This window comes from Numida meleagris, chromosome 5 (genome assembly GCF_002078875.1).
Source record: "Numida meleagris isolate 19003 breed g44 Domestic line chromosome 5, NumMel1.0, whole genome shotgun sequence".
Classification (NCBI taxonomy): Eukaryota; Metazoa; Chordata; class Aves; order Galliformes; family Numididae; genus Numida; species Numida meleagris.
The window spans coordinates 56,210,368-56,234,647 of NC_034413.1; the positions used below are offsets into that span (position 1 = coordinate 56,210,368).

The 24,280-nt window shown below is 53.4% G+C and overlaps 2 protein-coding genes across 5 annotated transcripts in view; one reads left to right on the forward strand and one right to left on the reverse strand.

Moving 5' to 3' along the window:
• On the forward strand, window positions 217–2,784 carry LOC110399605. 2 transcript variants are annotated; one of them, XM_021398596.1, is made up of 4 exons: window positions 217–611; window positions 882–1,000; window positions 1,138–2,326; window positions 2,429–2,784. In XM_021398596.1, exons 3-4 carry the CDS (start codon window positions 1,307–1,309, stop codon window positions 2,612–2,614), a joined length of 1,206 nt encoding a protein of 401 aa, XP_021254271.1. In that variant the 5' UTR covers window positions 217–611; window positions 882–1,000; window positions 1,138–1,306; the 3' UTR covers window positions 2,615–2,784. The 2 variants fall into 2 exon arrangements, with proteins under 2 accessions (XP_021254271.1, XP_021254272.1); XM_021398597.1 differs by lacking the exon at window positions 882–1,000.
• SLC4A3 (solute carrier family 4 member 3) overlaps window positions 3,288–24,280 on the reverse strand; it is a 29,820-nt gene continuing 8,827 nt past the window's right edge. Inside the window, exons 5-22 of one of the 3 annotated variants that reach the window (XM_021398593.1) lie at window positions 23,539–23,750; window positions 18,470–18,621; window positions 17,622–17,802; window positions 16,792–16,927; window positions 16,419–16,593; window positions 15,897–15,993; window positions 13,991–14,175; window positions 12,127–12,340; window positions 11,575–11,796; window positions 11,042–11,190; window positions 10,333–10,527; window positions 9,678–9,884; window positions 8,886–8,975; window positions 7,143–7,309; window positions 6,489–6,742; window positions 6,074–6,243; window positions 5,759–5,932; window positions 3,288–5,021 (exon numbers count right to left, since the gene is read on the reverse strand). In XM_021398593.1, coding sequence (XP_021254268.1) covers window positions 4,944–5,021; window positions 5,759–5,932; window positions 6,074–6,243; window positions 6,489–6,742; window positions 7,143–7,309; window positions 8,886–8,975; window positions 9,678–9,884; window positions 10,333–10,527; window positions 11,042–11,190; window positions 11,575–11,796; window positions 12,127–12,340; window positions 13,991–14,175; window positions 15,897–15,993; window positions 16,419–16,593; window positions 16,792–16,927; window positions 17,622–17,802; window positions 18,470–18,621; window positions 23,539–23,750 — 3,058 coding nt within the window. In that variant the 3' untranslated portion in view covers window positions 3,288–4,943. Of the gene's footprint in view, window positions 5,022–5,758; window positions 5,933–6,073; window positions 6,244–6,488; window positions 6,743–7,142; window positions 7,310–8,885; window positions 8,976–9,677; window positions 9,885–10,332; window positions 10,528–11,041; window positions 11,191–11,574; window positions 11,797–12,126; window positions 12,341–13,990; window positions 14,176–15,896; window positions 15,994–16,418; window positions 16,594–16,791; window positions 16,928–17,621; window positions 17,803–18,469; window positions 18,622–22,428; window positions 23,473–23,538; window positions 23,751–24,280 lie in introns of those variants that run through there. The other 2 variants (XM_021398594.1, XM_021398592.1) reach the window with 2 other exon arrangements.

The following is a 24,280-nucleotide window of genomic DNA, read 5'->3' on the forward strand; positions in this document are numbered from 1 at the left end:
CCAACGCGTGGTTTGCACAGCTGGGGTATGAGAAATGCAGCCCTGGTGGTGTGATCACCGAATGGAGGAGCTGAACTGCTCAGGGCTGTAATTACAGTAGGAACACGCAGGGATGGGGCCAGCCGAGCACATCCACCTAATTTCCTCTCCCATTATGCCCGCCCTGCTTTTGTTTGACCCAGACCTCGCTATTAATGGCGTGCGTGCCGTGAGCTCACAGATGGCTCCGTTACAAACAGCCTCGTGGATCGGGCTCGACTGCGTGTGTGAGCAGAGCTGTGCTCACACACGGTGCTGTGCTCACACACGGTGCTGCTGCAGGGCTCATGCTTCAGAAGGGTGTCAGCCAGCTGCGGGCATCGCCCCGGCCACGCCGTTCCAGCAGGCACCCGCGGCTCTGCCTTTGTCTCCAGCTGCAGGAAGGCACTAGAGCGTGGATGTCACCGTGCCAGCGCCCAAGGGCTCGGCCGAGGCCTGGGGGACGGCAGCCAGCTCTGTGAGGCCAGGGCAGGTCCGAGCCTGCCGTTCCCATGGGGAGGGAGCTGCGTGTCCGTGCCCAGGTGTCTGCAGCTCAGCCCTTTCTCCTCTCCCCGGAGCCTCGCCCTGGGCTGGTGAGTGCCTTTTTTTCAGTGCTTGGAGGGCAGAAAGGGGCAGAGCGGGGGCCTGGGGCTGCGGCAGGATGTGTGGGGTCCAAGCAAAGTGTGATTCGCTTGTTGCGATTTTTTAATTTACTTTTCTAAAGTTTGAGGGATTGGAAAGCAGACAGCCTGGCCCAGGCAAGGACGTGCAGAGATACAGGGGAAGGGGAAACCTGGCAGTGGCAATGGCTCCCCGGTTTGCCATGGGGCTGGTCTTGACCATCGATGTTCTTAACTTCCCAGCGGTGCAGCCACGCAAGCGGTGCCAGCGCTATCTCCCAGCAGAGACGTGCCAGCCCCTCCTGGCTGCAGAGAGCAAAAATAGCTAACTAAGAAGATAGCTCGAGCGTACTTGGGCACAGGTGACAGAGACAGAAAACCAAATAGTTTCTGTAAACACACAATGGTTTAAAATAATACAGCTGATAATTTGGGGAATGGACTTCCTATTTTTAGGATTTCTCCAGACAAGTAAGGCTGGTGGCTTACTTTTGTATAGGTGGCAGAGACAGGAGAAGCTGTGAGTCAGAGTGCAGACATAACTGAGCAACTTGCAGGGAGCAGGAGGACATCTGTCCCATCTCAGAGCATCCCCCAGGGCTGGGCTGGGGCACGGGCACCCAGCTGCTCCCCCTGTGTGGCGTATCGCTGCGGCTCCCGCCCTCAAGATGAGCTCTGATCCCAGCTGCCAGCCCTCTGCCCCCATGGAGGCCCTCTACTCTGCCCTTGAAGGTGAGATCGATGCCTTTGTGGGGTGCGTGCAGCAGTGCCAGCACGGCTTCAATCTGCGCACCCTGTACAACGTGCTGCTGCTGGTGCTGCCGCACAGCCCCTCGGGGCGGCTGGAGAGCTGGGAGGATCTGGAGCAGCTCTCCAAGCACCTGCCTGGATCACCAAGGCCCGATGTATGTAGCTATGTGGGCTGGCTGGGCTCCTACCTGCAGCACCTGCGGGCAATGAAGGAGAGGTTTGACACCAGGGTGGTGTTCCCGCTGTGTGAGCACCTGTACGTGCATGAGGAGCTGCTCCCCCCGGCCTCCATCCCATGCCTGGCCGCGCTCCTCTTCACCCGCCGCCGCAACTGGGCACTGCTGCTGCGGGGAGGGATGCTCCACGAGAGGGTGTTCAGCCCCCGCAGCCTGCGCGACCTGCGCAGCTTTGCCAACGCAGGGCCCATGGCGAAGGTCCTGCGGCTGCTCCCTGACATCTTCCACCAGAGCCTGGCCACGGCTGAGCTCGCCCGGCAGTGGGTCCAGCTGCACCGGAGCAGGTACAGCCTGTGCCCACCTCCAGGCTCCGTGCAGCCAAGCAGCAAGGCCCCTCGGCCCCCAGGCTCTCCCATCCCAGTGCAGCTTTTGGGGGCGGGGAGCAGTGCTGGGGTGCTGCGGGCCCGGCTGCAGGAGAGCCGGGAGGAGCTGCTGGCCCTGCTGCCCCGTGCCGAGCGAGCGGCTGCCCTGCACGCCCAGATCTGCAGCGTCACCCGGCGCATCCGCGCCCTGCGCCTGCAGCTGCAGTGCCAGGGGACGGAGCCCAGGGATGCGGGACGTGGGGGGCATCCACCTCCAGCTGCCCCGAAGAAGGAGCTGCAGAAGCACCTGGAGCTGGAGGAGTACCACCGTGGCATCCTGGAGGCCGACTGGCTGCTGGAGCTGGAGGTCAGGCCCGTCCTCATCCACAGGATCAATGCGGTAAGTGGTGTGGTCTGCCTCTGCGTGAGTGCTCCTGTCCAGGCTGTGTCTGACCGTGCTGCACGTGCACGAGCCGGGCACTCCTTCTGCCTCCTTTTGCAGGTTCAGCAGCGCTGCTGGCACCTGGAGAGGATGCTGTGGGACCAGGTGCTGGCTGTCCCACAGAGGGAGCAGCCCTGGAACAGGATGACCGCCACCCCTGCTCAGCCCTCTGCCACCTGCCCCATCCCAGCAGGCAAACCCAGCCCCAGGAGCAGCCAGCAACACAGACTGCAGGAAGCAGGGTGATATCCTGGACCCTGCAGCACTACCAGCACCTGCCCCCAGGCTGGAGGCAGCTCACAGGGACCTGGAAGGGTGCTGGGGCAGGGCTGCAGGCTGTCTGCCTGGAGTGGCTCCAATCTGGGAAGAAAGCATGGAGGGAAAGTGTATTTAATGAGATGTTTCCTCTGTACTCAGCTGCTTGGCGTGTTTCTGCAGGCTGGGTAAAGAGATGGGCTCGTGTGCTGCTGAGCGTGCAGGCACGGGCATGTGTGTGTATGGCAGCATGCAGGTACGAGTGCGTGTTCCTGGTTAAATACGGGGCTCCCGCCTGCTAGTGCAGCAAGCAGCACGGGGTCCCCAACCCAGCCAGCTCAGCCTACTGCAGCAAGTGATGGCGATGGCGGAGCCCACGTCCATGCTGGTGGCGGGTGCTGATGGGACAGCCCTTGCTGCAGCGAGGTTTGTTCCCTCACCGGCTGCAGTTGTGGGCAAGCAGCAGTTTGGGGTCAGGGAATTTCAATCAATTTAATGTACCCCCAGTTAACAAGCCTTTAGTTACTGACTCTGGTGGTAAATGGGGAAAAGATCTCCCTGCTTCCTGCTCTCCAGCCCCGCTACCCCTTCGCTGGGCGCCCACCCACGCCACCAGCTCTGCCCGCTGTATCTCCCCCATTCATCCAGGGGGCAGGGAGCCAGATGTGGTTCCTGTGAAGTTTATTGGTGTAGCTGTTTCCACTACAGTCAGAGGAGTCACAATGCACAGCGACAACAGGCCTCCTACACTACACAGGGAGGACAGGACGCACACGGCCACAGACACACGGACACCCTGCGCGTGAGCCCGGCGGTGGGGCTGGAGCCTGCTGCTGGAGGGGCTTCGCTCTCTGCGGGTGTTTGTGCAGCCTCCCAGGGAGGTGCAGGACCCACCTTCTCCTGCAGGAGCCACGCTGATAAACGGGAGCTGGGGAGGTGGCTGATCAATGCTGGAGCATGCGTCCCGGCCTCCTCCACAAGGCCACTCCGGTTCCTACCATCGGGGCACTACATCAGAGCTGCCCATGTGCCAGAGCTGCTAGCTGTGGCTGCCTGCTCTGAACGGAGGCTGCTGGTCCAGGAGATCCTAGGACACATTCCTGCCAGGCCCCAGAGCAGGCCAGGGCTAAGTGCTGGGCACGCTGAATGCTGCTTCTTCCAGCTGGAACGGACATGAAGGGTCACTCCAGCATGGGAGCAGAAATGGGGCCAAGGGGTTCAGTGATTTCAATGTAGGGCTGCAGGCAGCCAGAACCAGTGATCGCCACACAGGGAAAGGGGACCCACAGGACTATTTCATGCTCCAGCACTGTACCTCTTGTATAGCTCTTAAAGGTGGTTTGTGCTCAAAGACAGGGAGATGGCGATCAGGACCCTTGTAACCTTTGTGGAGGTGCAGAATGGCAAAGGATTCGGTTCCCAGAACAGGGCATGCACCCAAGGCTTCAGGGTACCTGCTCTCCCCCGCTCCCCCTCTCCCAGTGCTGTTTTCCTTTTGGGAAGAGTGTTGGGAAAATTATGAGGAAACGAACAGCCTCCTGAGTGCTGGGCAAGGGTGGAAACCAGTCCTGTGAGAGAGTGGCGTCCAGCTGAAAGCCTGGAGGACAGGAACTGCAGAGCACCCCTCATCTGCAAGATGTCAGGACGCAGCAGTGCCTGTCCCAGCGGTGCAGGGGAAGCTGTGCCGAGCAGGGAAGAGCACTGGTCTCTCCTTGCTCCTGTGCTGGAGCACGCACTAAGGGCTTGGTTGGCAATGCCTCCCAGGGAGCCCCAGGCTCAGGTGCAGGAGACAGCAGTCTGGCTGCGAGAAGAGGGAGCAAGGCATCTGTTAGCTGAGCATGGAGGCTGATGTCCTCGCCAAGCCTGAGAGGAGCCCACTGTCCATAGACAGGCAGCATCAGGCCTGTCCCTGTGACTGCCCAATGGTGCATCGTGCTGCGACACCCAAGCTTCATGGAAATGGAGTGGGACACAGTGGTACCAGCTGGCATGGCTCCCCTTCACCACCCAGAAACTGAACGCAGGCTGCCTCCAGCAAGGACAGGGAAGACCCCTGACCCACGGGCGCTCTGGACCCACACAGCTTTGGGATGTGAGAGACACCTCTCAGCCTACCAGGTCCGAGAGGAGAGAGATGAGCAGCCTCTGCTGAGTGAGTGATGGGGCAGCAGGAGCAGGGGCTGTCTCCTGAAGAGCTATGGAACAGCCATTTCTCGGTCCAGGCAAGATTGCTTGACTTGTGGCAAGTCTCCCACTAGTCCTTGAGGGGACGAGCAGGTGTGAGGAGCCTGTCCCAAGAGCAGGGAGGGCAGGCCCTAGTTCACACAGGCATGTGCAGCTCGTTGTACTCATCCCGGCCATCCTCATCAAAGTTTGGCTCTGCATCCTCCGAGTCCAACTGGGGAGAGACAGAGAGCAGGCTTTGAAGGCCACAGCAGCTCCCTGTGCCAACTGTGTGCAGTGAGCTATGAAATGTGGCTGCACCAGCTCCAGGAAGAGCAAAGCTCTTGTTCCCTCCCTCCCAATAGGCCCCTTTTTTTTCTGCCCCTCATGCTCACCCATTCTTCCCTAACCCAACACATTCTTATTCTGACAGCGCATGAGCACTGGGGCGTTGGTTCAGCACAGCAGCTCCTCCCCTGCCAGCAGCACCCAGGCACACTGGGCTTCTGGCTGCAGCTCCAGACTGCTCTCCAACAGGAGCTCAGGAGGCAACACCTGAGGAGCTGCCAGTACCCGAGGAGCTGCCAGCACCCTGGCACTGTGATTAAGTGCTCCTCTGCCAAGTAGTTGGTGTGCTGCTGGGCTGCCCTTGCTGCTGCCTCTATGGAGAAATAGGGTGTCTCATTGATGAAATAGCCACAAGTGGGGAGAAAGATGGAAAAGAAAACCTTTACTCCCAGTCTCTGTGTGGCAGGATTCTCTGTCTCCTTGCCCTAGGCTGCCCACCCATCCCACATTCTATTTTCAGGGCTATAAACTCAGAGGAAGCTACCAGCCATCTAAGACCACCAGATACAGCAGGGAAAGGCAAAGTTTTGCTGGCCACAGATCTCTGAGCCTTTTGGTCTACCCAATCTCCTCAAGCTCACAACAGTGTTGTGAGCTAGACTGTAAGGACAGCTGTCTGCTTACGGCTTTGAGCTCCCTGTCGTGGAAGAAGCGGGGCAGCACGAAGCGTCGCAGTGGCACTGTCATGATCAGAACAAAGGGGAAGGCCAGAGATGCCACCGTAGATTTCACCACCCAGAGCAGCACAATGCAGGCCAGTTGAATGCAGGTGAAGAGATTCATCCTCCACGTCTTTACCTAGGGAGGTAAATCCAGTCTAAGAACACATCCTCCCACATGGATCACCAAGCATCACCAAGGCAAGCATCACCAAGAAGGCACCATCCTCCCTTGCCTGCCTCTTCCTCCTCTGCTCTCCTGCAGCTTGCCTTCGCTCACCTTAACAACATAGATGTGGTCGGGGTGGTGCTTGGATGGCATGAAGATCAGGAGTAGTCGCTCGTAGAGCTGGATGCCCGTGAGAGATGTAACCCCCATGTAGAGGAAGATGCCGAAGAGCACAGCCAGCGGGATCTGCCGCAGCATGTTCCCCATCACAATGGACAGGCCTGCAGAGACAGAGCTCAGGGCATGGCTCATCCCATGCCAGCCTCTCTGCCCCGAGCCCCCTCCTACCTCCTGGGGGGCAAGGGTTCAAGAGGGGTCTGGCTGGAGGGGTTGTGGAGAAGGATCGATGTTGGGGGGAGCTGCTGTGAGGGTAGGTGGGGGCAGACCCTGCAACTGGGGTAGGGACACAGGATAAGATCTGAGTGGGCAGCCCTGACCCTCCTCCTTCACCCAAGCAGAGGCTCACCGACAAGGGCAGCAATAAGCACTCCTGTCACACGCTGCTCCTTCACCTCCTCGATCTTGGGCTTCTCTCCTGGCGCGATGGCCTTGCTCATGACTGTCAGGGCATTGACGTGGGTGACGGAGCGCACTGTCGCCGCAGTCAGCCAGGGCAGCCCAAAGAGTGCACAGAGTCCCCCCATAGTGCCAATGAGCAGCAGGTCCAGGTGGAAGCCAGAGCCTTTCAGCAGCTTCCTCTCCTTCTTGCTCACAATCAGCCTGAGGAAAAAAAGCCTGTGTCAGCCAGGCACAGCTGCATCACAGGAAGTGTCAGTGCCCAGGGACAGCACCGTAGCTGTGGACAACGTTCACTCTCTGAACAGGGCCCACATGGGGACGACAAGGAGATGGCCAGGCATAGGAATGGCAGAAGCCAACCTCAGGTTAGAGGTTTCCTCCTGTGCTTGGCTGAGGCAGATCTCCACCCACACTGTATCCTGGGGGGAGCTGAGAGGTGATGGGAGAATCCAAGAAGGTACTATCTGAAACAGGCAAGACCCTGCCCCAGCTGTCCCACTGAGATGCTGGGTGCATTTCCATGCCAGTGGCACCTGTGCCCATCCCAGCCTTGCCTGCCCGAAGGTTAGCGATGGTGGCAGTTGGCAGGGGAAGTACTCACGTAGTGATCTGTGTCTCCATGAAGATAAGAATGAAGACCAGGAGGGCAGGGATGGCAGAGGCAAACATCATCCACAATGGAAAGGTCCCACTGCTGCCCATGGGGTGAATGAACCAGCCACGTTTGTGAGGAGATGTGACGGACAGGCCAGACGGGACATTCAGCTTCTGATGGTGTAGCCACAAAACCGAGCAGTTATTCATCAATACGTACATGCCCACTAGCCTTGATCCTCCTGGCCACCCTGGTCTGAACACCTCTGGTGATGGGACACCACTCTGACTCGAGCTTTCTCATGGATTATCCACTTCAGTGTGAAAAATCCCATGTTCCCTATTTCTAACAGTGGCCTGCCTCATTTCCTCTTTTAGCTTCTGGAATTCACTTGGGTTTTGTCCAAGAGACCAGTATCTGTCTTCTCTCAGGAGCCTCACCCGCACGTCAGGGCTTGCAGATCATGTTTAAAATGCTCCTTGACCTCTGCTTGGATAAACCAAGCATCTTGGACTGGTAACTCTTCTCTGAGGTGGTTTTCCAAACACTAAGCCCTTTCTGAGGCATTTTTCAGTATTATTTTTGCAGCGTGGGCCCCGGAACTGGCCACATTCTCTGGAAATGACCTCACTCTAGCATGTTCAGAGGGCATATCATGTTTGTGCTCCCATCAGATACCACACAGACTCCCATCTGTCCATGGTCCCAATCCTGCATTCACCAGCACTTAAACTCTTGGCTCTGCACTGCTCTACAGCAGCTCTAGCTATCTGTCTGCATGAACACTGCAGTGAGAGTTTATGATTTGCATTTATGTTAATCAGCATAAGTATGAATAATATTTCTGGAATGCTTGTATTTGAGCTAAGCTGTGTAACTAAGTACTGTTTTCTCAGGAAGCTTTGTACATATGCTGAGTTAATACTGAAATGATAATGCTTTTGATATTAATTGTAGAAGCGTAGAGGGGTATGAAAAGGATGTAACACAAATGTATGATTTTACTACTGTCTGATAAAACCAGATTTTACATTGAGATTTAAATGACTAAGAATGCACTTGGAATCCATTAAGCCTTGAGCTGTCTTAATAAAAAGCTTGCACGCTGAACAGGAACTGCCTTTCACCCTCTCCCTAATGTTAGTTGAAAGAAATACCAAAACAAAAAGATATAACAGTGCATCTATTAAAATGGGTGGGGGGGAAGGAAATCTGTGAGATGGGTATGTTTGATAACATTTAAGTTTGTGCATAAGCTGGGAAAGAGATCGTTGTGCTTGAGATAAAGTGATCAAAATATTTAGTAGCCTATAGACAAGGAGAGCATACACATGTAAGTACTAAAAACATGAGTGAGTACCCCACTGAAACCATTCTATGGCACCCTTTTCAGTGTGAATAAACTGGTTGTGTCTTGTTGATCAAATACAAGGTTTTAGAGTTACAAACAGGGAATTAACTGCACTGGTTCTCTCTGGTCCTCTAAAACCTCCTCTACTAACGGCAGGAACATCAGAGGGGTATCGGGGCACTCCAGCCCCTGTAGCTCTGCTTTCCATCTCAGACAGACCCTCGGAGCCTCCCTTCAGTGTGGGAGTAAGGCTGAGGGGAGCGTCTCTGCTTGCTTTGCACTGTTATGACTAATGAGGCAGGAAATGTAAATCCCCAGTTGCACAAGAGCAGGCCATGGTATGGCACGGATCACTGCCTGTGCTGGAGGAGGGGCTCTGAGGCAGAGCTGGCACCTACCTGCGTGTATGTGTCTGTGATGGTGTAATCCACCAGCACCATGACTAGGATGGAGATGGGGATCCCGAAGTCTCCGATGATCCGCCGAGCCTGTGGAACAAACACCCTCACTGGCAAAGGGCGCGGGCTGGCTCCTCACACCCACCCTGCTAGAGAAAGCCAAGGGCCTGATGGGGCAAGCATCGCTGCGAGCCTGAGCACTGCCAATGAGCAGGACAAGGAGCGCAGCGCTGGCCCATGGGGCTGAGCATCGCAACTGCCCCATAAGGCACAGTCCTCCAGCCACTCCTATGTGCTCAGCCAATTGCTCCAGCTGGCCTGCTTTGTTGGTGCTCCAGGTATTACACACATGCCTTGCATGTACAGAAATGTGAAAAGGGAACAAGCTGTAAGCTCTTCCTCTTTTATTCTAGTTTAACAGAATTGTATCCAGCCAAAGGAGATTTCCCAAGGCCCAGGGCACTTTTCAGAAAAGCTCACTGGAGCAGGACAGTGTAGATACCATGATTAACAGCCAGCTCTCACCTACAGCAGGTTACCATTCTGACTGCACAGCATTTAAGCTGTTGCTTGTGTTTCTTTGGGTGATGGCACCAACATCACATGGAGCAATGCAGCACGACATGGTGCAGTTGTGATCATGAAGAGCTAGATAAGGCACAAAGGGGACACAGTGCTGCAGTCAAGTTCAATCAAACTTTCAACAAGTAAGGAACAAAGGGCTGCAGCAAGAAGCATTATTTGTTTGGCACGTCCCACCGTCCTCAACATCTGGCCCTACAAACTTCTCACCTTTCCTCCTAAGAAGCGGCTGTTCTTGAACTTGCGCATAAAGAAGGCAATGAAGAAGGTGCCTAGCATAAGGATGAGGGAGAGGAGAGCAGTGTTGGGCTGCATCCTGATTCCCAATGACATCGCATCTGCAGAGAGCATGCTGGCGTTCAGGCTGCTCTGCATGTCTGGCGGGTAAAACTTCAGCAGAGGATGTTCTGCAAACACCTGGGCAGGTGAGAGAAGTAGCAGGCACTGTCATTGCAGAGAGATGCAGAGGGTACTGTCACTACTGGGGATGAGGGGACGTGGAGGGCATCCTGCTCTGCAGAAAGGGGAGGGTGCTTAGATGGTGGGAGCAGACAATCTCAGTGTCTGTCACCTCGCCTCACAACCTATCCAGCTGGAGAGGGCTGGGAAGAGAAAAGCGGCCTCTCTTTAATGCCTCCTGCAGGAAGAGAAGGGGAGGCAGCTGTTAGGGATTACCCTGCCAGCCTCTGGCAGCACAGGGGCCGGCTGGGCTGGGCTGTGGGAGGCCAGCAGTGAGCTGCTCTGCTCAAACACCTAGGGAAGCTGTGGCTGTGATGGCCCTGTTCTGCTGCCTCTTGTATGCTGAAGAGGCAGGTTCCTGGGGGCCCCAAGAGATGTGGGAGCCCATCTCCCTGGGAAGGTTCACCTTGTACAGTTTGTAGAAGGTCTCGTAGATGAAGATGAGGGAGATGAGGAAAGCAAAGATCTCCTGGGTGAAGGGCGAGATGTAGCGCACCAAGAAGCTTCCTTCGGCTGCCACAATAATGAAGATGAAAACGATGAGCCACAGGCCAATCCACACTCTGCCTGTCAGGTACTCAATGCCTTGTGTCTGGCAGAACTGAAATGGAAAGGGTAACAAGTTACTTATGCCTCCTCAGGCTTTCTCCCTCGTTTTCTCCCCATTAAGGCCACAGCTTCTCCTAGAAAAACATCCTCCTTTCCATGGGCATCCAGCACAGAGACAGCAAATTCAGGGCTGGAGTCATAGGTAAAGTATTCCAGAGCAATATTTTAGGATGCAGCTACAGGTGCACATTATGTCAGGAAGGGTGGCACAGAGGGCTGGGGGACAAAGCTTCCCTTGCACTCAGCAGGTAAAGGAGCGCTGTTACGCTTGTCACACTTCAACAGGGACAGCCCCTGGGAGATGGCAATGGGAGACAGAAGTCCTCGTGGTTTGACCTGCAACAGGTCAGCACAAACAGAACCAGCTCTGGCTAAGCTGAGGACAGCCTGGCAGGACTCACAGCATCCAGATAACACTCCCTGTAGAGACCTGGGAAATGCTGACTGCTCTCTCCAGTGCATTAGCAGTGAGTGGGTGCCAAGAATGGACGCTGCCTCACAAGTACCTTGTAAAAAGCTTCTTCAAACACCAGCAGAGGCCCTGAGAAGCCAATTACCAGGAGCGGCTGGGCTCCAAGCAGGGAGAAGAGGATCCCTAAAACCGAGGTGGAGATTATCAGCTCGGAGACCCCCATGAGACCCTCAGTTTTCTCTCCTGGGAAAGAGAACAACATGTGAGCGTTACAGCCCAGACACAGGCTCCATCACTGCAGTGTGTAGACACAGCTCCACACGGAGGAGGCAGGTCCATCCCACCAGTCAGACTTCCCCCGCACTGGGCAGGGAGTGCAGACGGAGCCCAGGGAGCCCTAGGGGGAGGCTCCCCGTGCCCAACCCCAGCCCTGAGCTCTGCCTAGAAAGGAGCAGCAGGCTGAGGCTGGAGAGGCCAAGCAGCAGGGAGGGAACAAGGCAGTGACCACGGTGCAGCACTTCCACTCTCCCTGAGTAAGTGGCACCAAAGCCCACCCCAGCACAGCATCCCACAGACACAGCCAGTGTTCCAGCGTGCAAAGAGCAGACCAGAAAGCAGGCCCATTACCTAGGAGTCCCCCGAAGGTGATGGCAGGAGAGAGAGCAGCAAAGTAGATGAAGAGAACGGCTGCGAGACACTGGCTGTGCAAGGCGTCTCTGATGTCACTGAGGTATTTGGGGTACCTGCGCTTTATGTCCCGAACCAGACCTCCAAAAAATATTCCGGTCCGCTTCAAAGGGTCGTCCTCAGCTTCTTCCTCTTCTTCCTCAGCCTTCACTTCACACAGCTCTGGAGGTGCATGGAGGGCAGGGCTTGAGCGAGGGAATTCAGGGCCACCCTTGGGCTGCCCTTCTCCATACCCCATGGAGATCTTCCTCTTGCCATGCTAATCTGCTGGCCTCCCATAACCGCATATCCCACAGCCTCTGGGTGTCCCCAGCTGCTTACAGCCTCTGTTCTGCCTCCATTATACCCTCTGCCTGCTGCCCCCCACCACCACTGCCCACTGTTGGAGCCAGGCCCTGCTCACCCCTCTGCCAGGCTCTGTGAGGGGAGGGCCCACTGGGGCACGCAGGGCACTAGGCACAAACTCTTTTGCCCAAATGTGAGTGGAGAGACCTTTGGCTTCCTGGACATCCCCTTCCTTCATGGATTTCTGCTCCCTCTCCTTCCTCTTCCTCAGCAGCAACTTCTGGAAGGTGGCAATGGATTTGAGCAAGTCTTTCCCCTCCACCTCAGATGGAGGAATGACAATGCTGCAGTCCAAGAACTCATTGATTGCGTTGAGGAGATCTTGACGGTCATCAGCCATGTATGCAGCCTCATGGAAATGCTAGGAGGGGCAGAGAAGAAGAAGGAGGGAGGAGGCTCAGACTAAGCCTGCACTCAGCCATCTACAGCCTAGAACACCACTTGCTGTGAACCTTCAGTAACATCCCACTCCCTCCACTCACTGCTTGTTGTGACCCACTCTCCTAGATCTTTCCTCCCTGTCCTTCTGCCCAATGCCTCACCTAATACCATATTTCTCCTCCCTTCCTGGGCTGTCCTTCCCAATGACCTCTTTGCTTTTCTCCCCTGGCCCCACTGGTCTAGCCCAAAACTATGCTCATGCAGTATCTCTGCTAGCTATGCATCCCACCAGACCACACAGTTCCCCTGGTGGAACCTCTCCTACAAACAAAATCAGCTCTGTGCTTCCCAGCTATCCTGGTGCCTATACAGAAAATATGGTAGAGGAAGGGAAAACAGGTATCTACAGCAGGAGAGAAGCTGTGCAGCTGAAACCAGGCAGAAAGGTTTGGAGATGCTGCTGACAGCAAGGGCAGGATGACAAAGAGCTCCAAGGGGACCACTGCAAAGAGTAAGGAAGGTGGCTGGCAAACAGGTGGAAGTGTTGCATTACTTCTTGAAAGGGCTAGAAGATGATGAACAAGTGAACAGCCTGTGAAGCAGGTAGGGATAGCTAAGGTCTCTGCAGTACACAGACTCCCTGGAGCCACAGCTTCAAGCTGTAAATGATACCGTCCTCTTTTCCCGGCGCCAGCCACTGTGTAACCTTGCTATGGACAGCCTCAGATGCTGCAGCTGACTCCCCTGATCCAGCAAGAGCAGCAGAGGCTCAGATGAGCAAGATCAGCCCACAAATGCAGCACTGAAGCAGGAATATGGCAGCTCATCTCTTCTAACTCAAAACAGCCTCAGCTGAGCCCTGTGCAACTCCTGGGAAGGGATCGCTCAGCCCTTGTTGCCTACAACCCACCTGCTCTGAGCAGACCTCTTATCTCTCTCTTCAGGACTGGTAGGCTTGTTACTCAGTTATAGTTTCATGGCGCCAGCCAGGAAGACCCTGTGAACTTTCGATTCTCCTGTCCTGGATGTATTTAACAGATGTTCAGATTATCTCTTCTTTGCCTTTAATTCCTTACCAGGATAACGAATTTCACTTTCCTGCCATCTAGCCAGATGGGGAACTTCTAGCAGTACATGTGCCTGGCAGAAAAACCTTTCTACTCCTCATCTCTCCTCCTGCACTGATGTGCAGCCACAGGACTTAGCTAGAAAGCTTTGGCAAAACTCTTGATGAACAGTCCTCAGGCATTGCTAGGCCTTCTTGTCAGTGTGGCCAGAGCCAGGCATCACGGTCACAGGCATCACTCAGCCTCCTCGCCTCTCTGTTTGCAAAATGTGAATTGAGCATAACTCTTCTAATCTCGGGTGGTACTTTGCTCCTGCTTTTATGTACAAACCTTTCCCCTTACCTCCAACTCTGTCCCACCCAAATGTCTATCCTACTCTTCCCTCTGCAATGGAACACCCTACCTTGGTCTAGCTAAGGTGCTCTTAAAAATTCTAGTTGCTCAGGCTTGTCTTTGCCACCTGGGCCTTTGCACAGCATCGCCTCAGCACTCTTGTCCCAAGACCCAAGAAATTATCGAAGTTCCACTAGATGTGCCAGCATTATTGCTGGTCAGCTCCTCACCTTGTCAGACATGAGGGTGGAGATTGACCGACCAATTTCATGGTAGTCCATGTTGGCCTGGCTCGGTCCCAGCAGCACAAAGATGAATCTGACAGGAATTGGGACCTCCAAGACAGATTCCAGGAAGACGGCCTCATTTAGTCGGACAAAGGCCATAGTTGGCTGCTCCAGGAACTGCACACAACCTACCGGGAAGCAATGTTTTGAGCAGAGTTAATCACTGAGGTGAGCTATAGTGGGCTGCCTTAAACAGTGGAAATGGCAGTTCAGGAGGTTCCCATAGCCCTGCAGTCCAATGCTGGTCTCTGGACTATTGACAAAGCATCAAGCTTCATGCTTGAGGACTGCTCAAAGTCTCCCTGGTCACTGATCATTACCCAGCTTACTTTCTCAATCTCTTACACATGAGCTTTACTTACATTATAAGGAGGTGATTTTAAATCAGAAGGTTGTTTACTACTAAGCCAATGCCTTATGGAAGGAAGTCTCCTACACGTTGGCAGTTACTTTTATCAAAGAAACTTCTAATCTCATCAAAGAGCGAAATCAGGTTTATTTGACATGACCTATTTCCCATAAACCTCACTGCTTAGCAATAATTACATTCTTATCCGTTAGCTCTTTATTAATTGAATCCCATATTAGCTCTGCCATTATTTTGGCTGGGAAGGATGTCAGGTTAAACAACCTATAGGTGCTGGATCACTGTATGCCCTTTCTTGAGCATTGACACTATTAGCTTTCTTCCGCTTTTCTCGTATGTTCCCTGCATTCTGAGACCTTTTTCAGATGAAAATAAGCCAGTTCTCTGAAGACTCATAGGTACAAATTACACAGTTTGTTTTATGATGTCCGCATCTCATGAATGTTTGGCAGCCTTTGTAGCACCTAACAGATTGGGAAACACTCCCGCATCCTCCAGCACACCAGCTGCTTCCTTCCCATGCTGAACACAAATGTTTATTGAGTACTTCTATTTCTCTGACATTATTACTGATCTTTCTGCCATCTGTGTCCAGCAACGAGCTATATTCTGTGCTAGAGTGGCAAATCTGGGTGATCTGAATGGCCATGAGGATCCCGAGATACAGAAATGACTGATGTTTAGTCATCTGAATACTCAAAGTGCATTTATGAAACTGATCTGGCTTCATCATGGTTAAGGTTGGTTGAGCTGCCAAGACTCTTTGCCCAAGTTTTCTATCTGCTAGACAGGCAATGACATTTACTTTGCTTGTAGCACAGTTGTGTTTGCTCAGAATTCAATGCCAACAAAGTGCTGAAGGACTGCTCTTGTGGTCAGAAGGTACTAAACCCACTGATGCTCAGCCTACCTGCCCACAGCTCTCATTTGTAAAGAGAAATATCTCCTAGTACTGATATAGCTGATCCCAGAGGCTTTGGGCACTAGTTCTCAAACTCAAAGCTCACTGGCACTTGCAACCAACAACCAAAACTAGCCAGGGGCAGGACCCAGCTGCTGGCAAGGTGTGTTCCCAGGCTGGAAAGAGGACAACACAAGGCCTTACAGTAACGCTGGCAATCAGTGCCTTGGGCACTTACCTACTTCTGAACTGCAAAATGGGATGTTTTGGTGACTGTGGCTAAATGTTCACCACAAAGCTAGGCACCAGTTCCCAACTGTTCCCCACATTCAGTACTTCTAAATGTCAGGAAAAAAAAAAAACCAAACTATTCAGTCACCCTTTATATTTACTACAGACAAACAAAATGTGTATTGTCACCACAAGTGAGAGTGTACAAGGGTCCTTCTCAACTTAAACTTTAGGAACACGTACTAGATGTCCAAATATGCCTCAGGAATGAGAGCACTCACAGCTGGGCCCAGACCAGGATCTAAACTGGTCTCTTTTGGTGTTGGGGTAGTCTACATGCTGCCTCTTACCCACAAGGACCACGGTGGCCTCTGCATCTTCAGGAATCTTCTCCATCAACTTCAGGTATTTACGGTGCCCCTCAGAGTTATGGACATGCACATTTTTCTGCCAGGGAAGAATAAAAACGAGTAAGGAGCATGTCCCTGTGCCTTTGTTTCCATACACAGCCTTGCTCTCCATTGGCACATCAGCACCTGGGCTTGCCTTGGGCCATGCCAGATGCCTGGCTCCCCTGCAAGGCAACCTTGCAGTGAAGGGTCATCCTGTAAATGCCAGGGCCACCGCTGCCATCACACACTCCAGCAGACACTCACATAAAGCATGAGGCTAAAATTAGGTCCCAAAACCGTAATGCAGTGACCTGATTTCCAGTGCTTCAGGTGATCCAGGCGAGCTCAGCCTTTATGAGGATGAGCCCTCCTGTGAAGGGACCCAGTTGTGGTCATCAAGCACTGCTGTGTTCAGTCACAGGCCAAAGGGTGACCCTGGGGAGTGGGAAAAGGAGAGGTAACTCCCCACATCACCCTCACCTCTTTGCACTCTGTCTCATGGGCCTTGGGGTCAGCCATCTCAATTCGCTCCTCTCCCATGAGGGGCACACAGGTGTCTGTGGTGTGGTTGTGATGGTGGTTCCCCACGATTGAGTTCATGCTGGAGCTGGAGTGGTTCCTTGGAAAGAAGCCCTCCTTCTCATCGTTCGGGTGGCTAGGGGAGGGAGAAGTAGCCTCATTATCCCGCTCTAGACAGTCTCCTTGCCCTCTCCCACCATCAGAGACCCTTGCCCCACCATGGCAGTGATCTGGCCACCTGAGGTATAGCCAAGTCCTTGCCAGTCTCCCTTGTCGCCTGAGGCTTGCAGAGAAGTTCTGAGCCTCCCACAGCCCCCAGCTGTGTCCCACCTACCTGTGCTTCAGCAGCAGGGCACGCATCACATTGGCTCGGTCCTCTGCTCTGATCTGGTCAGAGATGATCATGGTCTCCACCATGAGGTGAGCAATGCCAGGCAGTGTGGTCTGCTCCAGGTCAAGAAGAACGGCACCTGCCAGCAGGAGGGGAAGAGCCCTGCTCCTAGTGTGCAGCACTCCCTGCTGGACACGTGCTCAGGGAACACAGATGTCCTGCAACAGCCCTACAAGCGCCAGGCCCTCCTCCCACTGGAGGCATCTCTCAGCCCTTCTTAACTTAAACACTCTCAGCTGAGAAATGCCACAAGTCCAGGTATCCCATGCCCTCCACATAAAGGTTTGTTTGCCAGAGAAACCACAAGATGCTGTGCAGGCAGGCTGAGAGCTGAAGAAACACTTGATATCCCATCACCTGTGGGATGTGAGCACTCCAGGTGCTCACCCTGAGAGGGTCTCACTCTGCGCTCCAGTGAGAAAGTGTCTCCCTTCAGTGAGAAGACACTGAAGACACCCAACCCCAGATGCACTAGTAGCTCCAGCACCTTCCCCTTATGGGCCCAAGACCTGTCGGCACAGCTGAGTGTTGCAGTGTGCCTGAGGCAGCAAAGCAGAGCAAGGAGCCACCACAGACGTCCTTGGGCTGTTGCAATATCCTGAAAAACAGACTGTGGGATGGTCTGTCTCCACACATCCAACAAGGAGCCTGAACAGAGGCACTGTTGGCATGTCTTCAGTGAGCAGCCAAACAGCAACAAGAGCTGTCCAGCAAAACCTGTCCCAGGCAACATACAAATCCTGGCCAGCAGTAGAAAACAATTTCTGACTCACCATGGGCAATTGTCTTCCTGAGCTCCAGCAGGCTGCGGAAGGACAGTGAAGCAACGTGAGGTTTCCCCCACCTGGCTGTGTCCTCCTCCACATCCTCCTCAAACTTGATCCAGCGGGCTGTTTCCCTCCAGTGCATCTCCTGGTTCTTATCCACTACCAGTTCGTTCAGCTCCACAAACACCTGTGCAAATCACAGTGAGGGTGTGAGACTTCCCCTGCCGGGTACGGTTCTATAAGGAATATGTGGAAAGCCTCAGGTCTATTCTCAATGCGCTGCTTGTTCTAAAGAAATGCTCGGGCAAATCTGCCTTAACTGACAGAGGTTTGGCGAACAGAAATGGCTAGTATGGCAGGAGCCTTCAGCACCACATGGAGCAGCAGAAAGCTACAAGTGAGACAATGCAGGCAGAGGAGACATAGTGAAGCAAAGCTGGGCACTTCTCTACCAAACTAACAACTTTGTCCTCCGCCTGCTTCTCAGCTAGGATAAGAAGTTTCCCCCAAAATTTCCCATGCTAACATTCTGTCTTGGTTCGGCCTTGACACCTTCTGTCACCAGAAGATGGTGATATTACCATGCTGCCAACTTCCCAAACAGCACTACAACTTCTGTGACTTTTTAATGTCTTTTCTAAAGTTGAAGTACTGTGATTTCAGAGAAACCTCAGCTTTTATTGGAAAAGTGCATTTTCAGCCTTCATGACAATGGATAAGAGCTTGAAATGTCCCTCCCAAGGCCATGTAAAGTATTAATTATATTGAAACTACTTTTATCACTTTATAAAATGTCTGTTTCTCAACCTGATTTATGGCTTCTGAACAAGTGCGGGAGGACCGCACACGGATACCTCATGGGGTTTTCTATCCAACTTCTTCTTCTTCTTCTTTTTCTTAACTGATGGGGTTGATGCTAATTTTTTGCTCGTCCTGGTGATCTGGCTCCTAGATGGTTTCTTCATCAGATGCCTCCTCACACCAGGGTTGTCTTCAAAGCGGTGGCCTGAACACATGGGAAGGGAGAAAAGACCACCAGTGTGTCTAGTGGAAATGCCCTGTCTGGCATGGGAACACATCCAAACCCACCCTTCTCTCTAGATTATACTGGCAAAGACGTGGCAGTTGGAGCACTCACCATCATCCTCCAGGCCTTTGGAGATCCTTCCTGTCTCACCTGCCTACTTCCAGCTGTTCCTGATGTTAATTCCTTTAAAGATGAAGGTTTTCTCCCAGGCTGTGCATATGGTGGAGCATCACTGCAAAAGCTTTTAGCTTTTATTCACAGTACTCGAGTAAGTGGTGCACAAACCCTCCCCATGTTGCCACAACAAAAAGCAATCTGAAGCCCTGTCAGCACAGCACAGAAGCGCATCTTCCTCTGCACATACAGACCATGGGGACAGGGAAAACCTCAGAGCCCTGCTCCAGGATATGGGGCTGTCCCAAGTAGATCACAGAGTCAGTGGTCTTACTCAGCTTTGGTCCATGCAGGCTTGCTGACCTCCTTGCAAGGCAAAGCCAAAGTCTTCTGGGGTGAAACTCAAGTCTCCATGTATCCTTCTGCAGTTGGCTTCAAGACCTGCAGCTGTCTGAGCATGAAAGTAGTGAAACGCTCTGGGCTTGAAAACCTTGTGCTCTACTTGACGCTCACTGTAGGAAAATATCCACGCATCTCTGGCAAGGAAAGTAACAGCCCAGCATCAGGCCAGGCATACCATGGCCTTGCTTCTTGGAAATCTGGGTTGCTAAATTAAATATAACATGAATCAATACTGAGCCTCAGGGGATTTTCACCCACTGGCTGCCATGCTGATGCAAGTCCTGCTGTCAGCTGGACTCCTCCCTGCTCTACTTACTGCACTGCACTGTCAATAAGAGCCAATAACTGCCCACTGATACAAATGTTTCCGGCTTCCTCAGACTTTTGCATGGATTTCTCATTTCTTGCGCTCCCCACAGCTGCTTCCCCCAAATGAACATCAAGCTCAAGTGAGCACCTGAAGCCTGGGTGCAGCACAGGATCTCAGACCAAGATCCAAGAGTAACATGCACAGAGAACAGATCTTCTCTCCTTGCTTGAAGCCAAGCTCCCCAGCACAGCATGAGATGGTGATAGCGTCTGAGGATAGCTCACGCAGCATGATTCCTATGGTGGCTCCAAGACAACAAATTGGTAGGCCACTCTCCCACAGAGCACCTCCTACAGTCTTTTACAAAAGATGTTCTTGCCACTGTTGGCTTCCATCAGTCACTTTTCCTCCAGCTTAAGTCTGCAGATGACAAATGCTACTCTGCACTGGTTAAGGTCTTCCTCCAGAGTACTTGTCCTAGTCACTCCAACTCAGGAGGAAAATGCCTTCAATTCGTGCATTAGCTCCTGCTTTCCTCTATTTATTACCCTTTATCCACAAGCAGAAAGTCCAGATAGAAGCATCAGAATAGCTGTATCAGTACTAGAAAGCAATTTGTTAGTCCAGCATGATGGGAATGGTGCAGACTTCCTATTTGCCCCAATGTAAAGCTATAGCATTACCTCTAGGAAGAAGAGACTGAAACCCTATCTCTTGGAATATTTAAAGTTAGACTAAACAAAATGCTAGGCAACAGAAAAAAAGTCAGGGCCCTATGCTGGCTTCTGGAAAAAGCTATTGCTCAGCAATTGCTTTCCCAGTTCTAGCTGGAGTGGGACAGTATGTGTGTGAGTAAATATGAGTATACATAAGCAGACAAACCAACCCCAAGGTGCATAAATACATGTGGGATGAGTACTATAACCATGCACCTAAGTGTGTGCAGACATGCAGCAGAGCATGTGTAATTGGGAAGGTGAAGGCAAAGACAGGACTATATCCATGCAGACACACACACAAGTACTTGAGGGTGAGATTGGGTCATGCCTGTTGTTTGTACAGTACATCTGTGAAGAGGAGGGAAGACATGAGAGGAGCTGTGGAAATGCAGGCTCTCGGTGCTCATCCCTGCTGCCACCCAGCTGTCCCTGCACAGTGCTCCCCATACTCCAATCATTAAAAAGGATGCAAAGAGACACGCCCAGATCCAAGGACTCTGCTCTGCAGAAAAGCTATTACATTCCTCCCGGATCTGAGCTGATCCTGGAAAAGGAACATGCAGCAAGCAGCTGAGTAAGTGGCCCTGGCTGGACGTGAGCTGGCTCTGCATAGACCTGATGCTGTTGTCTCTGCCATCTCTGTCTGCTGCATCTCTGAGGGATTAATCCACAGTGTGGATTTATTGTGCAGAAATAATTAAGAGTTGACTGTACAGTACATCCTATTTCAAGCACCTGCAGTATTAGCTGTAGCAATCGATAAATCTGTTAACTGCTAGCAAGCCAAATGTCCCCACTGTATAAGTGATGCATATCACACCTTTTGGAAGCAACCTGCCCCTTCCACCTTCCCAAGAGCAGCCATCCTTCCCTAGGTGAGCCTGCAGCTGTTGCTCATACTTTTAACACACAAGTTGCTCAGCCTGGGACAGCCGACGGGGCCAATTTGCTCAACAATTGTGGTTTCAACTTTGCTCCTATTAAATTGTCTAAGAATCTACAGTAACAAATATCAGACCCAGCCAGAAGCAAATCCCCGCTTGCCAGACCCTGTACAAGCACATAGACAGACATTCCTTCCCTGGAGGCTGCAAGGCTTATGAAGATGGACTAGCTGGGACAGAAATAATGATGCTGGGACTGAGAGGAACCAGCAGTTAAACGTTTTACCTAAGATCATACCAGCAGGCTGTGGTAGAGCCAGAAACTGAACCAAGCCTCCCGAGCCCATGTTGCACCCTGCCTCCTCACGCCCACTTGCAAAGCCTGGGGTAGCTCTGGGGCCGTGCCACTTGCCTTTGTGCATTTGTACAGCGCCTTGAAAAACGCAGAACATGATCCAGATGAGGATATTTGGGCAGCTGCCATGGAGCTATAACTACGAGCAGTGTCACTCCCAAGGTGACACACACAGCCACCTTCCACTGTGAGTGACCAGCCCCGCTGCTGAGAAAAGACTGCCTGTACGAGGTGGCAGCGAGGTGCTGCTTTCTGTGCAGCCTCCAGGATGGCTCAGAGAGCCACTTCTTCACAAGGGGTGCGTGGGTAAGGAAACACGCAGAGAACAGAAAGACACTCATTGCTCATGGGATTCCTACTTTCTCCTTCCCTGCATCTCCCACTCTTCGTTCTTGCCTCTTTCCCCCTTTCTGGGCCCTCTGGTCAGCTTGCCATTAGTTACTTTCACAAACAACACTTAAGCCTGCAGACACTGGGACTGGTTTATTTTCTCCTCCAGGCATTAGTCTACAGCGCAGAGCTGAGAACCTGATACCCAGCGCTGCTGTCAGATCCGCAGCCCTGCTCGGATTCCAGCAAACAGAGAGCAACAGCACACTGTCACCTTGTGCCACAGATGGAAGGAGACATAGCTCTGTTCTTATACGTGCCTGGGAGCAGAGGCTTTTCCTCTGGCTGCAATGTGGGTTACATCCTGATGAGCACAAACTGCAAGGGGCAGCTGCCTCCAGGGCTGCTCAAGCGAGAAACGCACAGGGAAGCACCTCAATACTACAAAATGGATCTGTACAAAGACCTCATACTGACACACAGACACCAGGCAGCTCCTCCAGCACCCCCAAGCACCGGGCTGCATGCAGTGGGGCAGACAGTACCTTCTCTAAACCAGACCAGCCTGACATGGGGAGAGCAGCAAACAGCAAACACAGGGTCAGGGCTACGCACTACAGCTGGGGACTCTGCTCTACAGCTGCACCCAGGGGTCACTGCTCTGGTACTTACAGGTGGGTTCCCCGCCCGGGTAACCCAGGTGGTTTCTGATGGCCTCCCATAAATCATAGTCTTCAAAATTGAAGGCAAATTCATCAAAGTCTTCATAGCTGAGCGAGTTGCGAACGCGGGCACTTACTGCTACTTCAGGGCTGCCGCCCCCTTCCGATTCCCTCGCTGCCTCCTCGCTCTCCTGCAGGGTGCTCATGTCGTCCTTGCGAAGGTCAGGGGTCAGGCGCCATGAGCCACTCACCTTCCGAGGAGGGGCCGGGGTCGCCAGGCTGAAGCGCAGAAAGCGAGCTGCCCCGGGGCAGCTTCAGTGCAGCCCTGAGGCTGGCCCCAGTGCCTTGGTCCCCTGGGCACGGGGCATGGAGCTGCTGGGGCCTGGTGAGGTCCTGGAGAGGATGGCTGCACCCAGAAATGCTCCTGGGGGGAAATATCCCTCCAGCTCCTCGGAGCAGGATCCTCGCTGTGCCGCAGGCTCTTTGCTGGATGCCCAGGGACAGGCAGGCTCCGCGTGCAGCACCGCTTCTCTCCCTCACTCCCCTCTGGTGTCTCCCTCCCTCTCCAGCATGCAAAGCAACCTATTGAATTCTCCATGTCCTCAGGCCCGGAGCGTGCATTTCCATGACGTCTCTCCTGTCTGCCCTCATGCGCACGGAGGGGACTGCCCCTCGGATGCGTTTTGGAAGGGGCAGCTGCCTCTCTATGAGCAGCACGCAGGAGGGGGAAGGCTTCTCACATCAGGTGGCTGCGATCCCAGAGCTGGCGTGTCACACAGAGGGCTGCTAACTGGGAAAGTGTGTCAAGAAAGGAGAGAGCTGGGTCTCAAGGAAAGGCAAGGAGCCCTGAAAAGGAGAGGGCAGCGGGGTGGGTGGAGGAGGGCTGGCACCTGTGAGGTGGGTGGGAGGAGAGGTCCTGGGCTCACGTGGAAATGTGGGACCAGAGTTCTGGATGCAAAAAAGTTGATGGAGTCAAGGCTAGAAAAGCAGGGGCTGAGGGACAGGGAGACGAGGACCAGGTCCTCAGGGGAGGCTGAAGATTGTGTGTGGAGCTGTCAGGAATGAGGGCAAAGCAAGGAAATGCAAAGGACACACATGCTATAGTGTGGTAAAACCTCACTTTTCATGCCATCCAAATCAGCAGATGCCAGCATCTGGGCCTCAGCCTCATCCGTGGGGACACGCTGATATGCTGCACTCTCCAGTGTGGTCATGCTGCCGATGCACATCCTCTCCTTTAAGTCATAGGTAACTCGTTGCCCACTTGCCACCTGGCCCCAGGGCTTGCGCTTCTCCCAGCCCTGAGAAAGACGTTCCCGTGGTCCAGGGAGACTGTAGGGACCAAAGAGACTGATGGTAAAAAATGACACAAGTGGAGTCAGGCACTGGCTCTTCTCAGGGGGCGAGATCCCTTGGCCCAGCCCAGAAAAACAATTCCCTGAGAAGGAGCAGTCAGAAGTCACCTGTCCCAACACCTACAGGTTGTCCTACCAACCCTTCTGCTCCTCCTTGCCCCACAATGCAGAGCGGGATCAGCCTGAGGTATGTGTTGGGGACACATCTCTGAGCTGAGGACCTCACGGCCTTCAACTCTGCTGACCCTCCTGGGCTTCCCAGCCTGCCAGTGAGCACCACAACACAAGCTAGCTGGGAGAAAGACTACTGCAAATGTGCAGCCCAGTGCCCCCAAACCCACATACTGAGGAACCAACACACACGAGGAGGTCCCAGGAGTCCCAGAAAATGACCATCCTGCTGGCAAGCAGCAGTGTTGCTGCAGTCACTGGGCTCCACAGTCCCTCTGGTCCAGCAGGAGAGTTGAGGCTGGGCCACACACCTCCCAGAGCCACCCCAGGTGCAGG